The 25021-nt window shown below is 41.6% G+C and overlaps 1 protein-coding gene across 3 annotated transcripts in view; it reads left to right on the plus strand.

Annotated features, from left to right (window-relative positions):
* The first annotated feature begins 2406 nt into the window (after positions 1-2406).
* Positions 2407-25021, plus strand: part of TTC1 (tetratricopeptide repeat domain 1) — a 60532-nt gene continuing 37917 nt past the window's right edge. Inside the window, exons 1-2 of one of the 3 annotated variants that reach the window (XM_053566176.1) lie at positions 2407-2476; positions 4444-4809. In XM_053566176.1, coding sequence (XP_053422151.1) covers positions 4477-4809 — 333 coding nt within the window. In that variant the 5' untranslated portion in view covers positions 2407-2476; positions 4444-4476. The other 2 variants (XM_053566177.1, XM_053566175.1) reach the window with 2 other exon arrangements.

The raw sequence follows: 25021 nt of genomic DNA on the forward strand, positions 1-25021 counted from the left end.
TATTTGACAAGCCAATTAAAAACATTCAATGGGGAAAAGATTCCCTATTTAATAAATGGTGCTGGGTGAACTGGCTGGTGACCTGTAAAAGACTGAAACTAGACCCACACCTTTCACCATTAATTAAGATAGACTCTCACTGGATTAAAGATTTAAACTTAAGACATGAAACTATAAAAATACTAGAAGAAAGCTCAGGGAAAATTCTTGAAAGAATTGGCCTGGGTGAATATTTTTTGAGGAGGACCCCTCCCCAGACAACTGAAGCTGCATCAAAAATATACTACTGGGACCTGATGAAACTAAAAAGCTTCTGCACAGCCAAGAACACAGTAAGTGGAGCAAGCAGACAGCCCTCAGAATGGGAGAAGATATTGCAGGTTATGTCTCCAACAAAGGTTTAATAACCAGAATCCACAGTGAACTCAAACATATTAGCAAGAAAAGAACAAGTGATCCCATCTCAGGCTGGGCAAGGGACTTGAAGAGAAACTTCTCTGAAGAAGACAGGCACACGGCCTACAGACACATGAAAAAATGCTCATCACCCTTAATCATCAGAGAAATGCAAATCAAAACTACTTTGAGATATCATCTAACTCCAATAAGATTAGCCCACATCACAAAATCCCAAAACCAGAGATGTTGGCGTGGATGTGGAGAAAAGGGAACACCTCTACACTGCTGGTGGGAATGCAAACTTATACCCTCCTTTTGGAAAGATGTTTGGAGAATACTTAGAGATCTAAAAATAGATCTGCCATTCGATCCTATAATTCCTCTACTAGGTATATATCCAGAAGACCAAAAATCACATTATAACAAAGATATTTGTACTAGAATGTTTGTTGCAGCCCAATTCATAATTGCTAAGTCATGAAAAAAAAAAAAACAAATGCCCATCCACTCATGAATGGATTAATAAATTGTGGTATTTGCACACCATGGAGTATTATGCAGTCATAAAGAAAGATGGAGACTATACCTCTTTCATGTTTACATGGATGTAGCTGGAAAATATTCTTCTTAGCAAGGTATCCCAAGAATGGAAGAAAAAAATACCCAATGTACTCAGCCCTAATATGAAACTAAGCTTCGTATGAAGCTTTCATACAAAGGGTATAACCCAATCTCAGTACAAGAATATGGGGAAGGGGGCAAGGGAGGGGAAGGGAAGTGGAGGAAGGGTGAAGGGAGGGTGATCGGTGGGCCCACACCTAGGGTGCATCTTTGAAGGGTGCAAGTGAAGTTTACTAATTGTAGAGTATAAGAATTTGAACACAATAATTAAGAAAATGCCATGAAGGCTATGTTAACCAGTTGGGTGAAAATATTTCAGACTGTATATAGAACCAGCACATTGTACCTCATGATTGCATTATTGTACACAGCTATGATTTAATAAAAAAAAAAAATTATTGAAGAACTGGCCTCATCACCTGTGGTTCAAGCAGCTAAGGCGCCAGCCACATACACTTGAGCTGGCGGGTTCAAATCCAGCCCAGGCCTGCCAAACAACAATAACGGCTGCAACCAAAAAATTGCCGGGTGTTGTGGTGGGCACCTGTAGTCCCAGCTACTTGGGAGGCAGAGGCAGGAGAATCTCTTGAGCCCAGGAGTTGGAGGTTGCTGTGAGCTGTGATGCCACAGCACTCTACCCAGAGTGACAGCTTGAGGCGCTATCTGGAAAAAAAAAAAAAAAATTATTGAAGACCACAAAAAGCTTTATTTGTAGGGGTTATACGTATGAATATTTACCATACCAGAAATTAGAACTGAACATTTTTTAATATTTGTTAATTCAAGATAACAATACACCCATTGCATACTAACATAAATCAGACTTGATTAATAATTATAGTCTACAAAATACAATGAGCAGAGTGGCTTTGTTTCACATTTCTGGAAATCGGCTTAATCAAAAGCTGAACTTTGCTATATCCTCCTGCTTTCACTGGCACATGACAAATAGCCTCTGGAAATCTCCAGTGTACATTCACGAGAAAATGAGTGTGAAAAAGGTAAATAACTTAGTATTATAATGAAAACTGCTGGACCCACAGTAGATCCCGTTAAAAGTATACTTTGAGATCCACTAAAGGAAAAATTTTATTTTTGGACAAGGTTTATGATTCTGGATTCCTCTCCACATTCGTAGAACGGGAAAAGTCAGAGTAACTAAAACGAAAACCATGGAGACAGGCTTTTTCTTTTCTTTCTTGTGTGAGTGTCTTATGCTGAGTAATGCGGAGTTTTGCCGTAACCCAAGATGGCAACCGCCTCTCAAATTTCATTCAGTACAATGACGTAACACAGCGACAGCAATGCCCTCCCTCCCTGAAGTTTCCACTACAATACCCAGGATACCTTGCAAAAAGCAACGCTATTGGTCAGCGCCTATGGAAGTGCACTTGACTGGGCGGAAGTAGAAGGTCTCAGAAGCCAGGAAGGTGGAGACTGGAGAATCTGGGAGGTTGTGAGTATACCGATGTGTGTGGCGAATTGCTGGTGGGGAATGTAGATGGGATATAAGCGTCTGGGAAGCGCGGGGTGTCTCTTACCTAACCCTTGGTGCTCGTTCTCCTGTGTACTACTAGATCTGGGAGCATAGGGAAGCATGACATTGCTGTGGAGGCGAAGTCTTCGTATTACAATTTTGCTGTTCTTAAGTTTTCTTGGAACGAAGTAGAGCGAATTCGGATTCCTATCGCGACACGAGGGTCGTTGGCGTGATTTAGCTATGATCAGAGGCACAGAGCTGCTGACAGTCTTACTCAGCTTCTAGAGCAGTAGTTCACAATTGGATGCACAGTGACTCACGTAGGGGGTTAGTATTAGTATTAATATTAGTATTATTTTGAGACAGACTCACTCTGTTGCCCCTACAGTGCAGTAATGACGTAGCTCACAGCAACCTTAAACTCGTGGACTCGGCGATCCTCTTGCCTCAGCCTCCTGAGTAGCTGTAACTACAGACGCTCGCCACAACGCCTGGCTAATTTTTCTATTTTTAGCAGAGACCAGGTCCTGCTCTTGCTCTGGCCGGTCCTCAACTCCTGAGTCAAGCATCCACGGCCTCACCCTCTGAATGCTAAGATTACAGGCGTGAGCCTCCGAGGCCGGCCCTAGGATTTTGTTGTTGTTGTTGGTATTAACTACAGATGCCCTTGGCCAAGCCAGACCAATAAATTAGAATCTGGGGAAGGTATGGACAGTGGTATTTTCTAAAGCACCTCTAGTGTTCTGTTGTGCAGCTAGGGTTCAGAGTCACTCTTTCAGTGCCTGATACTGACCATCACCAAGATCCTAATTCAGACCACTTTACGAGGGCTTCCTTTCAGCTGTAAGCCACACATATTTGGGTTAAGCTGATGATCACAGTTTTGGCATGGATTCTATTTTGAGCTCCACCATAAACTTACTCTTGGAAAAAAAAAAAAAAAAGAAGAAGAAGAAGTAAAATAGCCTTCATTTAAAAAAAAATAAACTTGGGTGGCGCCTGTGGCTCAGTGAGTAGGGGGCCGGCCCCATATACCGAGGGTGGCAGGTTCAAACCCGGCCCCGGCCAAACTGCAACAAGAACAACAAAAATAGCCGGGTGTTGTGGCAGGCACCTGTAATCCCAGCTACTTGGGAGGCTGAAGCAAGAGAATCGCCTAAGCCCAAGAGCTGGAGGTTGCTGTGAGCTGTGATGCCATGGCACTCTACCGAGGGTGGCATAGTGAGTCCCTGTCTCAAAATAATAATAATAATAATAATAAGCTTACACAGCCCATTTATATGAAGTGCTTAGCACAGAAACAAATAGCAATCACACTTTTGCTATCACTATTTTATTTATTCCTAATCAGTACAACTCAGTGCAAAATAAATATCCAACAAGTAGTGAAAAAAGAAAAACTTACTCTTGGGTTTCCTGTGGTGGTGCTAGAAAGACTGTAGTTCGAAAGCAGTAGTTTCTTATTCACAACAATACTATTTTAGTTTCTGCCTATTTTTTGCTGCCCCAACAAATGTGAGCGGTGGAATGTGGAAGAGCCACATTAAAGTTGGTGTCTTTTGACTTGGCAGCCATAGCACCATGGTTAGGGCACCAGCCAGTGGGTTCAAACCCAGCTTGAGCCTGCTAAACAACAATGACAACTGCCACAACAACAACAACAAAAATAGCCGGGAGTTGTGATGGGTGCCTGTTGTCCCAGCTACTTGGGAGGCTGTTGTAAGAAGTTTTGGTACTAGATTTAACCAGGAAAGGGGTATCAGTTAAAATGATGTTTGGCATTATTTATGGGCTTATTTTTTTTATAATAAATTCTAATGAAAGGAATTTGGAGTGTTGTTTTTGGTTATGATGCAGAGGTTTGGTTAGGTATGAAAGGCAGGTTTTCTTTTCTTTTTTTAATATCAGCACAATTACATAACAGATGTTTTTTTCTTTCCCAGAGGTTCAGCATCACCTCCCTCATTGGATTCAGCATGGGGGAGAAGTCAGGAAACTATAGGGTTCCAGAGGATCTGTTCAATGGCTTGAAGGTTACAGAGCCCCAGGAAACAGAGTGTGCTGGCCATCTAGTTCCTGATCCCAAAGATCAGCATTCCCAGAGCAAGCTGCTCAAGGATGATGAGGCCTGTTCCCAGGAGGACCAGGGAGAAGAGGAGTGTTTTCATGACTGCAGTGCCTCTTTTGATGAGGAGGAGCCAGGAGTGGACAAGATTGAGAAGAAAGCTGATGATGATGTGAATTCCTCTGAACTAGATGAAGAATACCTAATAGAACTGGAAAAAAACATGCCAGAAGAAGAGAAACAGGTAAATATTCATTTATTAATTTTTGTACATGATGTGCCATTTAAACTGTGTTTAAAAATAAATGTAGTTGGGCAGCGCCTGTGGCTCGGTGAGCAGGCCGCCGGCCCCATATACCGAGGGTGGCGGGTTCAAACCCAGCCCCGGCCAAAACTGCAACAACAACAACAAAAAAAAAAAAATAGCTGGGCGTTGTGGTGGGCGCCTGTAGTCCCAGCTACTCGGGAGGCTGAGGCAGGAGAATCGCCTAAGCCCAGGAGTTGGAGGTTGCTGTGATCTGTGTGACGCTACGGCACTCTACCGAGGGCAATAAAGTGAAACTCTGTCTCTACAAAAAAAATAAATAAAAAATAAATGTAGTTAATACTATATCATAGATCACTTCACATGTGATAAAGAGTAACTTTGTGGCTCAGCGCCTGTAGCTCAAGTGGCTAGGGTGCCAGCCACATACACCAGAGCTGGTGATTTTGAATCCAGCCCTAGCCCGGCAAACAACAATGACAACTACAACCCCTCCGGCCCCCCCCGAAAAAATAGCCAGGCATTGTGGCAAGCACCTGTAGTCCCAGCTGCTTGGGAGATTGAGGCAAGAGAATTGCTTAAACCCAAGAGTTTGAGGTTGCTGTGAGCTGTGACACCATGGCACTCTACCCAGGGCAACAGCTTGAGACTGTCTCAAAAAAAACAAAAAAAGAGTAAGTTCGTCTTACTGCTTTAGTAGTGATGGATCTTAGGTAAATCAGCATGAGAGGGAAACACTGAGTGTGTCTACTTAGCAAAGAAATTTCAATTTTTTTCCTGCAAACTTTGAGCTGTCTCCTACTTCAGGGGTCTGTAACATAACAGTTCTTGTGGATATATGTGTCTGTGTGTGTGCATGTGTATGTGTGTATATATATATACCATGTCCATAAACTTTGTGCACAATTTTAAATTAGACACTATTTTAAATTGCACATGAACTTTATGGCTACCCTGTATATGTACACAAACATACATATATCTTTTAGCTTTCTTTCCTTATTTTTTTTCTTAAGAGATGGAATATTGCTCTGTCACCCAGGCTAGAGTGCAGTGGTGAAATCATAGCTCACTGCAGCCTCAAACACCTGAGTTCAAGTGATCTTCCCACCTCAGCCTCCCAAGTCACTAGAACTATAGGCACACTATAGGCACTATAGGAACTATAGTCATGCTTGGCTAATTTTTCTAATTTTTGTAGAGAAAGGGTCTCACTATTGCCTAGGCTGGTCTCTAATTCCTGACCTAGAGCAGTCCTCTCACCTGGTTCTTCCAAAATGGTAGAATTACAGGCCTGAGCCACTGCACATGGCTATTTTAGCTTTCTTTTTCTGAGACTGTGTCTCATTTTATCACCCCTTGGTAGAGTGCTGTGGTGTCATAGCTCATAGCAACCTCATCTTGGACTCTAGTGATCCTCTTGCCTCAGCCTCCAAAGTAGGTGGGATTACAGGTGCCTGCCACAATGCCTGGCTATATTTTTTTTTTTTTTTAGAAACGAGGTCTCGCTGTAGCTCAGGCTGGTCTCAAACCTGTGAGTGCACGCAATCCACCCATCTTGGCCTCCCAGAGTGGTAGGATTACAGGCATGAGCCTTCATACTCAACCTCTTTTAGCTTTCTTTTCTGACCTTTTCTATGATTGCTAAAATTTCTGCAAGGAACAAAATTTTTGTAGGACTATTTAAGATTAGGTATGCTTCCTGTTTATATTGATCATTTGTTAGAAAAATATGACTACTTGAATTACTTGATGCTGTTCTGGTTACAGAGGACAGTAACTGGGTCTCAAAGAATAGAATTGTGGATGATAGGAGCAATCATTTGTTGAACACCTGCAATATTGCCAGCCACTGAGCTTAAAATGTTACTTAGTTTTCATTTAATCCTCACAACACACTTTTAAGACATATATTGTTATTATTCTCCATAAGGGAACAGAGCCTAGAGTAGTAAAGCATAATAACTTGTCCAAAATGAAACATCTAATAAGTGTCAGAACTGATTCTCAAATCAAGATCTATTTGATTTCAAGGCCAGAGTAGAATGTAGAATTTTTTTTTTTTTTTGTAGCTTTTGGCCAGGGCCGGGTTTGAACCTGCCACCTCCGGTATGTGGGGCCGGCGCCCTACTCCTTTGAGCCACAGGCGCCACCCTAGAATGTAGAATCTAATAACAAAAATATGTTTTCTTACAAAGCAGATACACTAATAAAATGGTTTAGTCTCCTGCTTCTTTGCCCCTGGGCCACATCCTTAACTAGGCAAGCCTTCACTTTTTGAAGCCAGGAGTCCTGTGCCCTCCACATGTCCTTCCTTCTGATCTCAAAAGCAACGTAGTCTTGAAGAGGTACCATAATATCTAAGTTTGTCTGCCAAGGACTTGAATGAGATTGTAGTTTATTCCACTAAAGAGTTCCCTCACTGAACAGGTTGTGATAGATTGATAATGGATTGAGATAAATGTGCAGTGTAACAGCGGGGCAGGGTGGTAGCCTGAGATGGGGAAGAGAATCTTCTTTGGCACTTTTTATTATCAAATGAACTGGTTTTAATGTGAATGTATTAGTTTTTATGCTGGTGTGTGCCACCAGAAGAGGAGGATAAAGGGCAAAAGTGAGCCAAGTACATGAACTACCTCAGCAAGTTTAACTTGAATAATTAAATCAAGTACGAGTCCATAACCTTAAAGAAATTATTTTTCAGAAAGCAATTTTTTTTTTTTTTGGAGACAGATTCTCGCTTTGTTGCTCTCAGTAGAGTGCAGTGGCATCATATCTCACAGCAACCTCAAACCCTTGGACTCAAGCGATTCTTTTGCTTCCCAAGTAGCTGGGACTACAGGTGCCCTCCACAGTGCCTGCCTATTTTAGAGGTGAGGTGTCTCTCTTTCTGGCTCAGGCTGGTCTCCAACCTGTGAGCTCAGGCAATCCACCCACCTTGGCCTCCCAGAATGCTAAGATTACATGCGTGAGCCACTGTGCCCAGCCCCGAAAACAAATTTTTAAAATGTTGATTAAATGTCTTTTAAAAAAGTTAGCTGTGCTTTTCTGATACCTTAGTATATTTTTGCCCTAATCTTATAGGGAATTTTCTAGTGTCATCTGGTTTTGACAGTCCAGTAACTGATTTAGCTCAAAATGTCAGACTGTGTGCTCCACTTCTAATTTAGTAAACCTGTTTTTGGTCTCCTGGCCAGGAAATCTATTTTAAGTTCTATAAATACTTTTATTTATTTATTTATTTATTATTTATTTATTTGAGAGAGAGTCTCACTATGTCACTGTCAGTAGAGTGCTGTGGTGTCACAGCTCATAGCAACCTCAAACTTTTGGGCTTAAGTGATTCTCATGCCTCAGCCTCCCAAGCATAGTGGGATTACAGGCACCCACCACAAGGCCCGGCTGTTTTTTGTTGCAGTTGTCATTTAACTGGCCTGGGGCTGGGTTCGAATCCGCCACCCTTGGTGTATGTGGCTGGCACCATAACCACTCTGCTACAGGCGCCAAGCCTCTATAAATATTTTTAATTTAATTTTTCATTGCCTATAAACTTAATATTCTAAATAGCGCAGTATTTTTTCACTCTTTTAAAAATAGAAATAATTTACATATAATGAAGCAACATTATCAGTTCCAATGTGTACAGTTCAGTGAGTTTTGCAGTGTATACACCTGTGTAACTCATATTCCTGTCAAGATACAGAATGTTTCTATCATGCTAGAAACTCCCTTTGTGTGCTTCACCACCCATTCCTTCCCCACCCCCACCAATCCAGGGAATCACTGTCCTTAAAAAAAATAAAAATAAAAATAAAAAAAAACTACATTTACATTCTTTGTCCCCCCTTTCTGTTCCTCTCCTCCTCTTCCCTTCTCTTTTTTTAAAGTCCTATCCCATAGGCGGCTTTTTTCCTGTTCCAGATACTGATATAATCATACAGTAGTAGTCACATTTAAAATAATCTTTTTATTTTATTTTATTTCTTATATATATATATATATATATATTTTTTTTTTTTTTTTTGAGACAGTCTCACTTGGTCACCCTTGGTAGAGTGCAGTGGCATTTTAGCTCACAGCAACCTCAAACTTTTGGGTTCAAGTGATCCTCTTGCCTCAGCCTCCCAAGTAGCTGGGACTACAGGTGCCCACCACAACGCCCGGCTATTTTTTAGAGATGGAAGTCTCGCTCTGGCTCAGGATGGTCTCAAACCTGTGAGTTCAGGCAATCCACCTGCCTCGGCCTCCCAAGTGCTGGGATTACAAGCGTGAGCCACCGCGCCCAGCTAAAATAATCTCTTTTTAAAAAGGGAAACAATCTAGAGAGTGTAGACTGCATTTGGCTAATTGTGGCACTACTCTGCTGTTGTGCTATTTTGATAAATACTTTCGTGAAATTATCAAGAAACCAGCAAAATAGATGGAAAAAATGTCTTACTGAATATATGGTTTGTTTTTTATAAGGCCATCAGCACCAGGATAAAATTATATTTGAATCTTGAATCTTTTAAAATAGATCAAGTTCATATAATTAAAAAGAAAAAAGAAACAACACGGGCGGTGCCTGTGGTTCAGTGGGTAGGGCGCCAGCACCATATACCGAGGGTGGAGGGTACAAACCCGCCCCCAGCCAAACTGCAACTGCAACAAAAAATAGCCAGGCGTTGTGGCGGGCACCTGTAGTCCCAGCCACTCAGGAGGCTGAGGCAAGAGAATCGCTTGAACCCAAGAATTTGAGGTTGCTGTGAGCTGAGACGCCCCGAGGGCGACAAAGTGAGACAATGTCTCTTTTTTAAAAACAAACAAACAAAAAAAAACACCATTATGGCTCATCTATCAGATCAGAACTTTGAAAAAACTAATTGGGAAGCTAAGGATTGTTTGAGCCCATAAGTTTGAGGTTGCTGTGAGCTAACCTGAGGGCAAGGCACTCTACCCTAGACAACAGAGTGAGACTCTGTCTAAAAAAAAAAAAGAAAAAAACCTTATGTGAAAGTACATTATATGAAAGTACATTCATATATAAAACTTTGGAAAGGTAGTAGTTTTGAGGGGTGTGATTATTAGGGACTTTTATATTTAATGCAATTTTGTAATATGTGGGTTTTTTTTTTTTACAGCAAACAGATGTTACATAATTATTATAATTAATAGTCACAAAAAAAGTGATTCTACCTGGGCACAGTAGCTCATGCCTGTAATCCCAGCACTCTGGGAGGCTGAGGTGGGTGGATTGTTTGAGCTCAGGAGTTTGAGACCAGCCTGAGCAAGAGCGAGACCCATCTCTAAAAAATAGCCAGGCGTTGTGGTGGGTGCCTATATATAGTCGCAGCTATTTGGGAGGCTGAGGCAAGGCGATCACTTGAGCCCAAGAGTTTGAAGTTGCTGTGAGCTATGATGCCACAGCACTCAACCCCAAGGTGGCTGAGTGAGACTCTGTCTCAAAAAAAAAAAAAATCACTTTTTTTTTTTTTTGTTTGAGAATATAAATAAATAAAAACTGATTCTTTGGCTCAGTGGCTAAGGTGCCAGCCACATACACCAGAGCTGGCGGGTTCAAATCCTGCCTGGGCCTACCAAAGAACAATGACAACTACAACCAAAAAAAAAAAAAAAAAATAGCCAGGCTTTGTGGCGTGTGCCTATAGTCCCAGCTACTTGGGAGGCTGAGGCAAGAGAATCTCTTAAGCCCAAGAGTTTGAGGTTGCTGTGAGCTGTGATGTCATGGCATTCTACCAAGGGTGACAAAGTGAGACTCTGTCTCTAAATAAATAAAATAAAAATACAAAAAGAAAATTTCAAAAAAAAACAAAATTCATGTTGGAATTAATTAATCCTCAATGCAATAGTATTAAGAGGTAAAAGTCTTTAGGAGTTGGTTGTAAGAATTGGTGTCCTCATAAAAGGGCTCCCCTCTGCTCCCACTTCCACCACGTAAAGATGCAAGAAGGCACCATGATGGAAGCTGAGAACAATCACTTACCAGATACCAAATCCGCTAACCCCTTGATCTTGGACTTCCCAGCCTCTCAATCTGTGAAAATTAAATTTTTATTATTTATAAATTACCCATTCTGGGTTATTTTGTTGTAGCATCCTGAATAGAATAAGACAGATGAAGAGGACTACTTGGGACTGGCTGGTCAGGAGAGGCCTTTCTTGGGAGGTGGAGAGGCGGAGCCAACTGTGTGACATCTGAGAGGGAAGCATTCCAGACAAAGAGAGCAGTTTGGATAAAGGCCTTAAGGTAGCAACAAGTTTAGTGTGTTCCAGGAATGGAAGGGCCAATAGCTGGTACATAGTGATTAAGGGAGAGAGTGGGGTGATGAAGTAAGCAAGGACCTAGTTATGGAACAGTTCATAAACCAAGTTAAAGAATGTGAAGTTTGTTCCAAGTGCAGTAAGAAACAGACAGGTAATTATAAGCCAGGGGAGAGATAGAAGTTCATTTTAATAAGAGAATTTAAGTTTTGTGCCTAGAATGGAGGGTGTGAGGACAGGGGAAAGACATGAATGGAACATTGGAGACCAATTAGAGCCTAACGCAGTAGCTGAGCAAAGATGATGGCAGCTTGAACTGTGGATCAGAAGAGAAGTGAATGATTTCAGGATATATTTTAGAGGTGAGATTGACATACTGGTGGATTTGATTGGAGGGATGGAGTGAGAAATTAGGATGATTCCTTGGCTTTAGCACTGGGATGGATGGTGGTGCATTTTACTAATATAAAGAAGGCGAAGGGACTTTTGAGTTCACCGAGAGCCTGGTGATTTAATTCTTGCCTGCAGGAAGTCAGTAGAGACTTTCACCTGTTGGCTTTGAAAAAGCAACAACCATGATGTGAAGAGGGTCACAGATGGCTAATGGTGGCCCCCCAAGGAGCTGAGGGCCTTTCTCCTATGACCATAAATAACAGAATTCTACCAGCACACATAGTGAACTTAAAAGAGAACCCAAGTTTTAAATGAGATCTCAGCCCCAATTGACAGCTGGATTTCACTGGCTTAGACTCTGAGCAAAGAACCCAGTTAACCGTGTCTGGAAACTCTTGAGATAAATTTGTATTGTTTTAAGCCACTAAATTTGTGGTAATTTGCTATACAGCAATAGAAGAGTAATGCAACCTTCTTGATGATAGTGGATATCTGAGCATGAACTGAATGACTTGCTTTTTCTCAGAGTTACTAAAAGTAGACTACTCTTCAGGTTTTAGATTTTTTATTATGTTTGCTTTTATCTCAAAATAAGTATACTCTTTACCTATTGCCATAAATAGGGCTCTTTAAAAAAAAAATTCTTGCCTGCAAACAAAAAAGTTGTTTATTTGTTAAGTCAAAATGCAGATTAGTTATTTTAATGGGCTTGTTCCCTGTCACCAGTTGTTTGTACATGGTATTTACATACATACATAGATCCTTTTAAATAAGGGATCCAAAGTTCTGTTGCATGGTGAACAGGGACTCAGAACACATGATAACTGGAATTTTTAAACATTTTGATTAGGCTCTGAAATGTAAAGGATTATTCTTTCCTTTAAGGCTGTTTTCTCTTTAAATAAGAACCATTATGGCGCGTCGCGGACCGGGGTCCTGTGCGGAGCGCCCTTTGTCCTGGGAAATGCGGCGCGGCCGCAAAGGCGGCCGCCCCCTCGCCCATCACGCAACGCACGTTGGTGGGGAACCTGGTGCTAAACCATTGGTAGACGACCTGCTTCTGGGTCGGGTTTTCGTAGGTAGCAGAGCAGCTCCCTCGCTGCGATCTATTGAAAGTCAGCCCTCGACACAAGGGTTTGAGAAAAAAAAAAAAAAGAACCATTATGAAAGTTTAGGAGAGAAGTTTCACCTTACAACGCAAGTTATATTTTATTCCCTTCCCTATCCCTGTCATTTTTCCTAAATTCCTTATTAATCCTTTGAATTTCCATGTTTCTGCCACTTTATAGCATTATTTCTATAACCTTTACTAAGTTTATTGTAACTGTGGGCATGTTTGCAGGGAATACTCTCTTGATTGCTTCCAGAAAGTTTTCAGTAACTTCTTTAGTGGCCTGCATATTCCTATTAATTTCATGAGGAAACCATTTCTGATTTTGTTGTTGTTTCTCTGTCCTTTCATTTTTAATAAACATCCTTTGGAACTAAGGTTGCCTTTTTTCTTTTGTTTTTTGGTTGCAGTTTGGCGGGGGCTGGGTTTGAACCCGCCACCCTCTGTACATGGGGACGGCGCCCTACCGACTGAGCCACAGGTGCCGCCCGCCTTTTTTCTTTTTTGTAAGACATTTTGTCACCCTCAGTAGAATGTCGTGACATCATAGCTTACAGCAACCTCAAACTCCTGGACTCCAACGATCTGGCTGCCTCAGCCTTCCAAGTAGGTGGGACTACTTAGCACCTGCCACAATGCCCAGCTTTTTTTTTTTTTTTTTTTTGTGACAGAGTCTTACTTTGTTGCCCTTGGTAGAGTGTCCTAGGGTCATAGTTCACAGCAACCTCAAACACTTGGGCCTTTTGCCTCAGCCTCCCAAGTAGCTGGGACTACAGGCACCCCACAACACCCAGCTAATTTTTTGAGACAGGATCTCACTCTTACTTAAACTGGTCTCGAACTCCTGAGCTTAGGCAGTCCACTTGCGGTGGTCTCCCAATATGTTAGGATTACAGGTGTGAGCCACCATGCCTGGCCTTAAGAATAGCATTTTTAACGACTTCGTAGAGTTACCACTATTGGGCTTAATGCTATTAGCAAATAATTGAATCAAATCGTAGAATTTATGACCTGGAAAGGACTTTATATTTCTGATCCTGAGTTTAAATCGGAGGAAATAAGGGTCTCTTACTCATTTGGAAGTTAATGGGATGTGCTTGCAATATTTGCTGGTAGAAAAGTTAAAGTGGCAGTCATTATTTCCTGTGTTTATTAAGGAAGATCACTGTGTGTAGATCAGTGATTCTCAAACGTTGTGCCTAAGAATCACAGGAACCTTATTAACCATGCAAAGCCCAAGAAGTGTCTGATAACACAAGTCTGTGAGGTGGTTCCAGGCATCTACTTTGGGCATCCGAAGGAAATTTTGATATAGGAAGAACTGTGCAAAAAAGAGCCGGATAGACACAGACAACTACACATCCAAGACAAAAAGTATTACCCTAACCAGAACTCTGACTGCATCCAACATCAGTGCTACACAGCAGGTTTCTGTTACCTACATCTGTGCTCAAGATCTAAGAACAGCTTTTAAGCAGAAATTAAGCAATACTGAAATAGAAAATTTAAAGTATTTTAGGAAATAGAATTTTCTGAGTAAAGAATCCGGGAAATATTTCCAAGATGAATTCCTCAGAGATCAGTCATACTTCTTCAGAAGGATAAGACTTAATAAGAGCCAGGTTCTAAATGTAGCTTAGATCCAAAGATCCTTCCTCATGACTTCTTAGAGGGCCTATAAAAGTGACATGTGGAAAGAACAAATGTGTCCATGTGTGAAAAGCAAACGATGTCTGATTCCAAAGAAAACAAAACTAAAAACTTTTGGGGGTGTGGGGGGTAAAGAACTCCCTTATGAATAATTTGTAGTACGGGTATCTAGCCCTTTCAGGATTTGCATTGTATCTAGCCCTTTCAGGATTTGCATTCCCAGGATTTGTAATTGAGGATTTTCTTATTCCACCTAGATAGGACTAAAGCAAAACATTTTGCTGCATGTGCTTCCATTTTCCAGCACTTTAGTGAGTATGTAGCTCTCTTTATTCTCCTTTTTACTCAGATTATTGATCTCTGGGTACTGTGCTTGACTTAAATTTATGACAGGTTTTACTTTGTAGCAATTACTTCATAAAGCTGCAGAGGGAAGCAGAGAGCTGCTGAAAGATTAATAATTCAGCCATCAAGTTGGTGGCCTGAAACTTGTTTTCTCTCCATTTGTCTATTAAACACATGCTCATTATGGGATTATTTAAGAGATTATTTTCAAGGTAATCAGTTGAAGTTCTTCCCTCCCCAGCCAAAATGGCAAAAAAAAAAAAAAAACAACCAAAAGCTTGTGTACAAGCTATGCACACCCCAAGTCCACTGGATCTAAGCTAACACCACTAAGACTTGCCCAAGGACCACAGTCCTTGTGCCCTGTCTTTCATATTTATTCCTGGCCTCAGGCCACTTTCATGAGCAGGTGATGGAGCTAGCTGGAGCTCAGGTTCCCACTGCAGGGGTGAAAGATTCCTATCTAGGAGTGGTCTGCTTGCTCCCTTCATAGGTGCCAGCAGAATTCTACCCTATGCTGTTTCCCTGTGATAGGGTGACCCTGAGTTCCAAGTCCAAGTTCTACACTCCTTTGCACTTCTATCACCAAGTACATAGAGTCTCTCACCACACAGTACTGGCCTGACACCTCTGGAGGTAGGGGAGGTGTTGTGAGGTTTTGTGGCCTGAGAAAACCATCTTTCTTACCTTCTTCAGTGACTCTTTACATGTTATGATGATAAAAGTGGGTACTGTGATTGCTTGTCTGATGTTTGGTTCTTATGAAGGTGTTTTTCTGTGTGTGTATTTGTTCAATTTGGTGTCCCTGCAAGCATACCTACACAAACACACACTCACAGTAACAAATGAGTGTGATTTAATTTAATTTTGATTTTAACTTATCAAAATTCAAAACTTTATTCCACAAAATTCAGTATAAAGAGAGTTAAAAAACACCACAAAATGAGAGGTGATCATTGGGATACCTCCAAAAAACAAGGACCTCATCTCCTATTATACCTGTATACTCAGATAAATATATATAAAACTATTATCTATTCATATCTGTGATGTAAATAAACTTCAATTTTTTTTTTAATCTTCATTGTTAGGATTTTTTTTGTTTTGGGGTCTTAAGAGTCAAGTTGCTAGGAATGTTTTTTACAAATCTTTCGTTAGTCACTGCACTCAATTCTCTTGGGTCCACAGCAAGGACTAGAAATGCTCTGTTAAAGGGTACAGGGATACTGCCTCACAATTTCCCAAAATGGTTGTACTAACATAAATTCCCTCCAGCAATGTCTGAGATTCCCAGTTACTCTGCATTCTTATCAACACATAGTATCGTCAGTGTTTTCATTTTAGCTATCCGAGCAGTATGTAGTGGTACTCATTGTAGTTTTAATTTGCTATTTCGTGATGACTAATGAGGTTAAGCACCTTATCTTTGCATAATCTTGTTGATTATTTAGATCTCAACTTTTATGATGCATTTATTTAAATCTTTTGCCCATATTAAAATCAGTTGTTTATTTTGTAAAATGTCTCCCAGTTTGAATTTTCTCCAGCTTTATTGATGTATACTTGACAAATGAAAATCGTATATATTTAGGGTATATAACTTGATATTTTGATACATGTAGTCATTCTGAAATAATCACCACAATCAAGTTAATTAAAATGGCCACTCATGTGGTTAGCCTTTTCATTCTAAAAAAAAAACAACCAAAAACTACATTTTGGGGGGGGGGGGGAGGAGGTGACAGTCTCATTTTTTTTGGTTGTAGTTGTCATTGTTGTTTGGCAGACCCCAGGCCGGGTACTAACCCATCAGCCCTGGTGTATGTGGCCGGTGCCCTAGCTGCTGAGCTATAGGCACCGAGCCAAAAAAACTTTTAAGTTCTTGATTCTTTAATTCCATTTTTCAGAAAGGACACTTGTGATGATTTCCATCCCCATTTCCTTTTTGGATAAATGAAAATTAACCCACATATGATACCAATTCAGGGTAATTCTGGAATTTTGTGAGTCATTTGTTCAGCGGGCATTTATTAGTGCCCACAATACATAGTCAAAATTAGTTTTCTGAAAGAAAATGGTTTCCCCTGTCAAGAAATTTGTGGCTGAGCAAGGGAGACATATAAGTATCCTTGTATTTTTATTTTAGATACTTTCATGTTTTATCAAGATACTCTCGTTCGCATGTAAGTATGGGAGGCAGTAGTTAGAGCTTTATCTGTCCTGTGTACTATACATTCCCTGAAACTTAGCACAGTGCCTGCATGTTATGTATTACGTACTATAAATGTGTTGAATAACTGTCATCACTGAAGTAGGAATTTTTTTTTTTTTTTAAAACAGAGTCTCACTTTATCGCCCTGGGTAGAGTGCCATGGCATCATAGCTCACAGCAACCTCAAACTCTTGGGCTCAAGTGATTCTCTTGCCTCAGCCTCCCAAGTAACTGGGACTACCTGCACCCGCCACAACACCTGGCTATTTTTAGAGATAGGGTCTTGTTCTAGCTCAAGCTGGTCTTGAACTCCTGAGCTCAGGCAATCCACCCTCCTCGGCTGTGAGCCACCATGTTCAATGGAATTTAAAGTCTTTACTGAACACGTTGTATTTACCCCTTCAAGGATGAAAGCCATTTCCCAAGTAAGATATTCCATATTAACTTTATTTTGAAATCCTTTTTTTATTATTTGTTTTTGTTTTGTTTTTTTAGAGACAGGGTCTTGGCTCCGTCACCCAGGCAGGAATGCAGTGCTCGCTACAATCTCAAACTTCTGGGCTTACGTGATCCCCCTACCTCAGCTTTCTTGGGGTTGTTCCTGTCCTCTGCATAGCTTAGTGGTCAGCCAATACCTGGTCATAGATTTATGTTCAATACCTCAAACCAGTAAGGACTTCACCCCTGTGTGGATCTGTGTGTGAAATCAGAGTATATTCAAAATCCAGGTGGTTTCAAGTCTGGCCCAGCTGGGCCCTCCTGTGTGTCCTCAGTGCATGTCCACAGACTCTGTGAGTACAAGCACGTGTGAGTAGCTTCAGCTCTCTCAGTCATCCCCCAAAAGTGCACCATCTCTAGGCAGCCAGGGATATTTGGAGAGCTTTCCAAGCACCTCTATGATGGTCTCTTCCACATCTCCCTGTAACAATTCTGACTAGTCAGTGGGCCTTTGCCAGCTCTCAGCAGGGACTACAGCCTGAGACTAGTAAAACCCTGACCTCCTCTATTTGCTTGCCACTCACATTGCTGCTTATGACTGATAGCACCACTTGGCGTGGATTATTTTGTCAGCAGCTGGTTAGTCACAGCCTACCTTGCACTGTTAGAATTACACATTGAATGCTGGGGAAAAGAGTGGGAGCAGTCCCTGGCAAGAATGCCACAGATTTCCATGGTTCTTTCCTGCAATTCAGTAGTCTCTCATGAATAAGTGTTACTTTGTAAACCTCTAGTCAGTTTTCAGGGCATTGCAGTATTTGGTTTTATAATTTTGTCTAGTTTTATAGTTGATTTTTAGGAATGAGGATTTGGCAGCCTCTCTAGTTTGCTACATCAAAAATTAAATGGAGAGGCGGGGTGCGGTGGCTCATGACTGTAATTCTAGAATCTGGGAGGCTGAGGCAGGTGGATTGCTTGAGCTCATGAGTTCGAGACAAGCCTAAGCAAAAAGTGAGACCCCTTTCTCTACTAAAAAAAAAAAAGAAAGAACCAGGGCAAGAGGATCATTTGAGCCTGAGATTTGGAGTTTGCTGTGAGCTGTGATGATGCCAAGGCACTCTACCTACAGCGACAGCTTGAGACTCTGTCTCAAAAAAAAAAAAAAAAAAGTAAACATAGTATTGAGCATTATTTTACACATTCAAAAAATAAAAATAGGCTCGGTGCCCGTAGCACAGTGGTTCCAGAGCCAGCCACATTCACCGAGGCTGGCAGGTTCAAACCCGGCCCAGGCCAGCTAAACAACAATAACAACTACAACAGAAAAATAGCTGGGCATTGTGGCAAGCACCTGTAGTCCCAGCTACTTGGGAGGCTGAGGCAAGAGAATTGCTTAAGCCCAAGAGTTGGAGGTTGCTGTGAGCTGTGACACACCACAGCACTCTACTAAGGGTGACATAGTGAGACTCTGTCTCAAAAAAAAAAAAAAAAAGTTAGAATGGATACAAAAACAATCAAGGCTTAAAGTCAGAAAGAACTGCAGTGCAACCTTGAACTTCATATGATAGGTTTATTGTTGGTAGTGATATTTGTGTAGTCACTTTGAAACTCTTTTTTTTTATACAGAGTCTCAAGCTGTCACCCTGGGTACAGTGCCGTGGCATCACAGCTCACAGCAACCTCCAACTCTTGGGCTCAAGAGATTCTCTTACCTCAGCCTCCCAAGTAGCTGGGAGTACAGGTGCCTGCCACAATGCCCGGCTATTTTTGAGTTGCAGTTGTCATTGTTGTTTACCTGGCCCAGGCCGAGTTTGAACCCCCCAGCTTCGGTGTGTGTGGCTGGCACCATAACCACTGTGCTATGGTGCCAAGCCACTTTGAAATTCTTGTTTACTATACAATAGAGCAAATTAGTGAACATATTACTATTCCGAGAGCTAAAGTTTTCATTGTGGGAGTAAGTAAGGAAGAATCTTGTGCTGTTGAATTTTACTAATTAAATATTCTTTATACTCATTGCAGTTTCTTTGTTTGGGAGTTGTTTTGGTTTGGTTTAAGAGCTTTTTGTTCTTTTCTTTTTGAGATGTCTTTGCTGGGTTTCTTCACTGAGAGAACCCAAAAGCAATAACACCCCAGTAACACTGAGCACACTAGCACCCAGATCTTAATTTCTAAATACCATTTCACACTAAAAGGATCCAATATTCCTTGGAGAAACAGCCCTCCAGGTCTAGGGCAGGCAAAGTACAAAATATTGCACCTGGAATATTATGTAAACTTGCAACAAAGGTCACTCTTGGAAGGACAGATCTAAGTGAAAGGCCCATGCTTAACCTGGATGTGTGCTAAAGAAGGCCTGAGCAGGAAATCCTGGGGAACTCAGTACCTGGAACATAGTAGAAAAGAAGAGCCTCTTTTGCTCAGGGAGCTTAAAAGCATTCCACAATCCATGAAACCATTTAAGCAGTAAGTAACATTCCAAACTTTTTGCAATGCTTTTATTGTTCTTTTTTGTTTGTTTGTTTGTTTGTTTTGTTTGTTTTGTTTTTGATACAGAGCCTCAAGCTGTCGCCCTGGGTAGGATGCCATGGCATCATAGCTCACAGCAATCTCCAGTTCCTGGGCTCAAGCGACTCTCCTGCCTCAGCCTCCCAAGTAGCTGGGACTACAGGCGCCCGCCACAATGCCCGGCTATTTTTTAGTTGTATTTGTCATTGTTGTTTGGCGGGCCCAGGCTGGATTTGAACCCACCAGCTCTGGTGTATGTGGCTGGCACCTTAGCCGCTTGAGCCACAGGCGCCCAGCCAGCTTTTATTTTTCTTATATTTTTTTTTAAATCTGTAAGGCAGAATTGAATTCTCAGATTAGGAGCAGTATGTACAGTTTGCATTTAATGAAAGATCCTGTGGGAAAGGAAGTTAAAGGTGGCCCTGGGGAGGAAATATGGTTTGTACTAAACTTTGAAACATAAAGAAAATTTTGTATGGGGAGTTGGGTGGAGGATATGGAAGCATTATTCTAAGGAAAAGCATTCCAAGGTGGGGATGCATGAACAAACAATGGAATGAAGAATAAGCATGGTAAGTTTTGAGAGACAGTAATAAGATGAGACTGTCTAGAAGGCGTACCTTGTGTTGAGTAGTAATGTGAGATAGGTTAGGTAGGTTCAAACAGAAGCTTAATGTACTTACTATAAAGAACAAGAGATTTCTGAATCTTGACTTTCTCAGTAAAATGGGTAAAGACCTCCATGCTTACTTCTCAGAATTGTGTTGAAAAGCAAATGGGCTAATGTGTGGGACAGCAGATTTTAAGCAGTGAGATGCTGTACTGGTGTGGATTGTACTAAATGTTGAATGCCAAGCTGAGAAGTTTGCAGTTGAAGTAGTAACTGTTGAAATAAATTTTGTAAAGAGCATTGTCTATTTGGGGGTTTCCCTGGCAGTTTCTATAATGACTTTCAATGCAGAATAATGTCATCGTGTCCCCCCGAGTTTCCCATGATGGGGAGGAATACTAAGTAGAACCCTGTAAAATTTTTTGGATGTCATTTCTGTGGAAGTGTAATTCAGAAGCAGTTGTTTCCCTGTGAGGCCTCTCTGGAACGTGTTAAAAGGCATTGTGGAGGTGCGTGAGAGGCCTTCTAACCATGCTATAAGCTTCTGTTCATGCAACAAAACCTGGAAAGATTTGCCTCTGATAATGCTGCAGAATATGAGCACAAGCAGCTCTATGTGTGTGAATGCTCCTGGCACTTAGCATGCAAAGACCTATACACTGTAGACTCTGTCCTTGAGTTTCACTAACATTATCCAGCATGCATGTCACCCTTTGGAGAAACGGTATATTCAGGCTGCAGAATAAACTCCAGTCTTTGTACTGGGACCAGATACAGAGCTCTTGACACCTCTGGAAAATAGTTCAACTTTCTCTATCAGGTGCTATTTTTAGTTGTTTCCAAGGAGATGTTCAACATAATATTGATAATTGCATTAATCCTCAATTTATACAATCTGTGGAGAGGGAAGAAGCTGCTCTTTCCCAGGATTTACTGCTTTAATGGGCCAGTGTGTTGTGTTTTATCAGCCAAAATAATAAGATGCCTTCCTGAGAATAATTAACTTCAGAATTCCATTCTGGAGCCCTTCACTTTGCTAGTTCAACTTTAGTCCTCCCAGTTAAAAAGACATGGTGCACTTTTCTCCAGCTGGCTGCCCCTTATCAGTAATTCCTTTCTGAGTGTACTTTAGGTTTAGGCTTTGCCCACTGGGAACCTGATGTTATAAATTTACCAAAGAATGACTGGTCTCCTAAAACACACACTTTCTCTCTTGTACACACACTTCACAAGAGCCTGATCTGACAGTCTGAGTGATTCATCTGTTCATAGAGCGACAGATGAGATGACTCTGAAGAATAGATGATGGATCAGAAAGTTACTTTGAGAAAAGCAAAGGAAATAGAAAGTTCTTAAAGATGAGTAGTAAGCTCTCATAACTTGATGACTTGCCCTTCTCTAAAGAATTTCCATTTTTCAAGTAACTTAACTGGATTTGTTCTGTTTTCCTAACTCTACAGTATCCAACCCCCTTCTTTTTTTTCTCTTTTGAAACAGTCTTACTTTGTCACACTCGGTAGAGTGCCATGGCGTCATAGCTCGCAGCAACCTCAAACTCCTGGGCTCCAGCAATTCTCTTTCCTCAGCCTCCCAAGTAGCTGGGACTATTGGGGCCCACCACAATGCCCAGCTATTTTTAGAGACAGGGTCTTGCTCTGGCTCAGGCTGGTCTCAAATCCATGCGCTTAGGCAGTCCACCCACCTCAGCCTCCCAGAGTGCTAGGATCACAGACATGAACCACCGCACCTGGCCTCCAACCCTGTTCTTGTTTGGAGGAATTCTCCTGTGTTGTAATCTTCTTGAGTGGCAGTAGCCCCTGTTCCTCCATTAGCTGACAGCCAAATCATGTGACCTATGCTTTGGGTATTTCCAAATGAAGATCCATCTAGATCAAGTGAAACAAAGAAAAGGGAATGGTTAGAATTTATTTGCTACCATTGCAGCACTGTCGTGGATAGACTCTCAGTAAAAGGCACTCATACTTTCTGCTTCTTGGCCTAAAAGAGCTGCCTGGAGTTCCACCTGTTTGCCTGGTCTTTAAGCCTCTCATTTGATTCTGTGACCCCTGATAACTTTCTAATAACTTTGTTTACTTAAGTCATTTGCTTGCTTTCCAAAACCCTAAAATTGTTTACTTAAGTCATTTGCTTGCTTTCCAAAACCCTAAACAATGCAGTAGGGACGGTTACAATCCGAGCACCTCTCTTATGGGTAGTTCTAGGCAAATATGGCCACATTCTTCTATTTTGATTCCCATCATCACCACTACCTGTTTTATTTTTTCTTAATTTCCTTAGAATAGCCCTTCCTCATATATTATATCGTAAATGAATTATGATTTATATCTGTTATATGTATCTGCTATTTTACAGATGCCATAAAAGTTAGATTTAGTTTATACTTACCTTTTAATTTCTTTTTTTTTTTTTTTTTTTTTTGTAGAGACAGAGTCTCACTTTATGGCCCTCGGTAGAGTGCCGTGGCCTCACACAGCTCACAGCAAACTCCAACTCCTGGGCTTAAGCAATTCTCTTGCCTCAGCCTCCCGAGTAGCTGGGACTACAGGTGCCCGCCACAACGCCTAGCTATTTTTTGGTTGCAGTTTGGCAGGGGCCGGGTTTGAACCCACCATCCTCGGTATATGGGGCCGGCGCCTTACCGACTGAACCACAGGCGCCGCCCAGCTTTTAATTTCTTTACTGAGATTCATTAAGTGCACTGTTTCATCTAGAGTATATTAATAAGGCATTTGGGAAACACTTTGATCTCATCAATAACATATTTACAAATCTTCTCAAGAAAAATAATATTTTTGGGTCACTGCGCCGCGGGAAGCTCAGAAAGCAGTGAGAATCCTCGACTCTGTGATGGGGAAGGGGCAGCGAGGCCTGAGGCCCTGGATGCTGTAATCCGGGCTCTTTGGGTTCCAGAAGTCTGGCGTGGAAGGCGGAGACAATTTCACCTGCCCCAGAGGTGGTGATCTGCGCGGAGCTGCAGCCAAGGTGTTTGCAGGAAATTGAGAGAAAACAGGGAGTCAGCGAGAGACTTCTGGACCCCAAGAGGAGGACTAAAACAGTGGAAAGCCGGCAAGTGGTCGCGTGTGTTCGATCCGTCTAAACCCGCCCACAACTGTAAGTTCAGTAGCAGCGAGACTGCAAACCAGAAAGGCCTTACCTGTGAACTGTTTTGATGTCCTTGGACTTGGCACTGAGTTGAACTGCCTTGGGGAAGGCCTGAGCGGGAGTGCGGAGAACTTTGGCCGTTGTCTAGGGCCCCAGTCTGAGCCACTGAGCCAGACGGAGCTGATAGTGTTTGGCGGTGGGTCACACGGATCCATTGTCAGTGATCTGCCCCGGCAAGCTCTGCCCTCAGGGTCGCAGAGCTAGAAACGGGTGGGAGCTGGTAACCCAGCAACCAAGTAGCCTAAGGGTGGGGTCTGAGCCATCTTGCAGCCCTAACCCTCAGGGGCAGAGTGAGATCGGTTTTGGCACACTGAGTAAGTGCATAGCCACTTCAGCAGCGATTCCAGCGAGAAAGCTGGGAAAGCTTCTGCTCAGCAAGTTTACAAGTTCAAAGTGCCTTTTAAGTAGGCTGAAGAGAGATTTAGGGTGTCTACCTGCTGGGGTTTGAGAAATCAGCAGCCTCCAGTCGTATCAGAACTGTGACTAACATCTCATACCCCAGAAGACCACGTGTTGCCCAGACAATATTCAATAACATATACAAACTGCTTTGTTTTTGGTTGTGTATTTTTTTCTTCTTTTTTTTTTTGGTTTGGTTGTTTTTTTTGTTTGTTTATTTTGACGTTGCTGATGTTCTTTTGTTTTTTTAATTTCAATCTTTTCCACACAGATCCCTTTTTCTTTCTCAATTTTCCTAGTTTAATTATAATTTCCCATTGCTGCCTTTTTTAATAACTTCAACTTCATTTTTGCTAGTGTTTCTACCGATATAATTTGGTTTTTCACCCAATTTTATCCCCGTAAAGTTTTCTGTTTGCTTCTTTTGGTTTGATTTAAAGCATTTTTGTCTTTCCTCTCTACTTGGTGGAGGTGGGGTACTGTGTCTGATCAGGTTAGCAAAGAGCTGCTGACCTCAAGAGAACCACGCAACTGGGCACCCCCAGAAGGTGGGGGTTTTTTAAGGTTGTGTCAAAGTACCCTACTGTACACCTATACTGCCCTGTCTCCCTCTTTCTGTGCCTCTCTTCTTTTTGTCAATATTCCTTATACCCACCCCCTCTCCTTTCTCTATCTTTCTTTTTTTCTTATCACTCGGTCCTCCTTTCTTTCATCCCCTTTTTTTGCTCTTCAACCTTCTCACCCTTCTGGTCCTATAACCCTTAGTCCACAGGCACAAGAACTTAAAGAGCAAGAGGAAGTGAAAGGAAAATTAGGGCAAGGAAACAGATAAAAGAAATCACTCATGAGGAAGAATCAGCAGAAAACTCCAGGCAACATGAAGAACCAGTCTAGAACAACCCCACCAAGGGACCATGAGGTAGCTACTGCAGATGATTCCACCAGTATAGAAATGTTAGGAATGACAGAAAGGGAATTTAGAATACACATGTTGAAAACAATGAAAGAAATGATGGAAACAATGAAGGAAATTGCTAATAAAGTGGAAAATAACCAAAAGGAAATCCAAAAACAGAATCAA

Source organism: Nycticebus coucang, chromosome 17 (genome assembly GCF_027406575.1).
Source record: "Nycticebus coucang isolate mNycCou1 chromosome 17, mNycCou1.pri, whole genome shotgun sequence".
NCBI classification, from domain to species: Eukaryota; Metazoa; Chordata; class Mammalia; order Primates; family Lorisidae; genus Nycticebus; species Nycticebus coucang.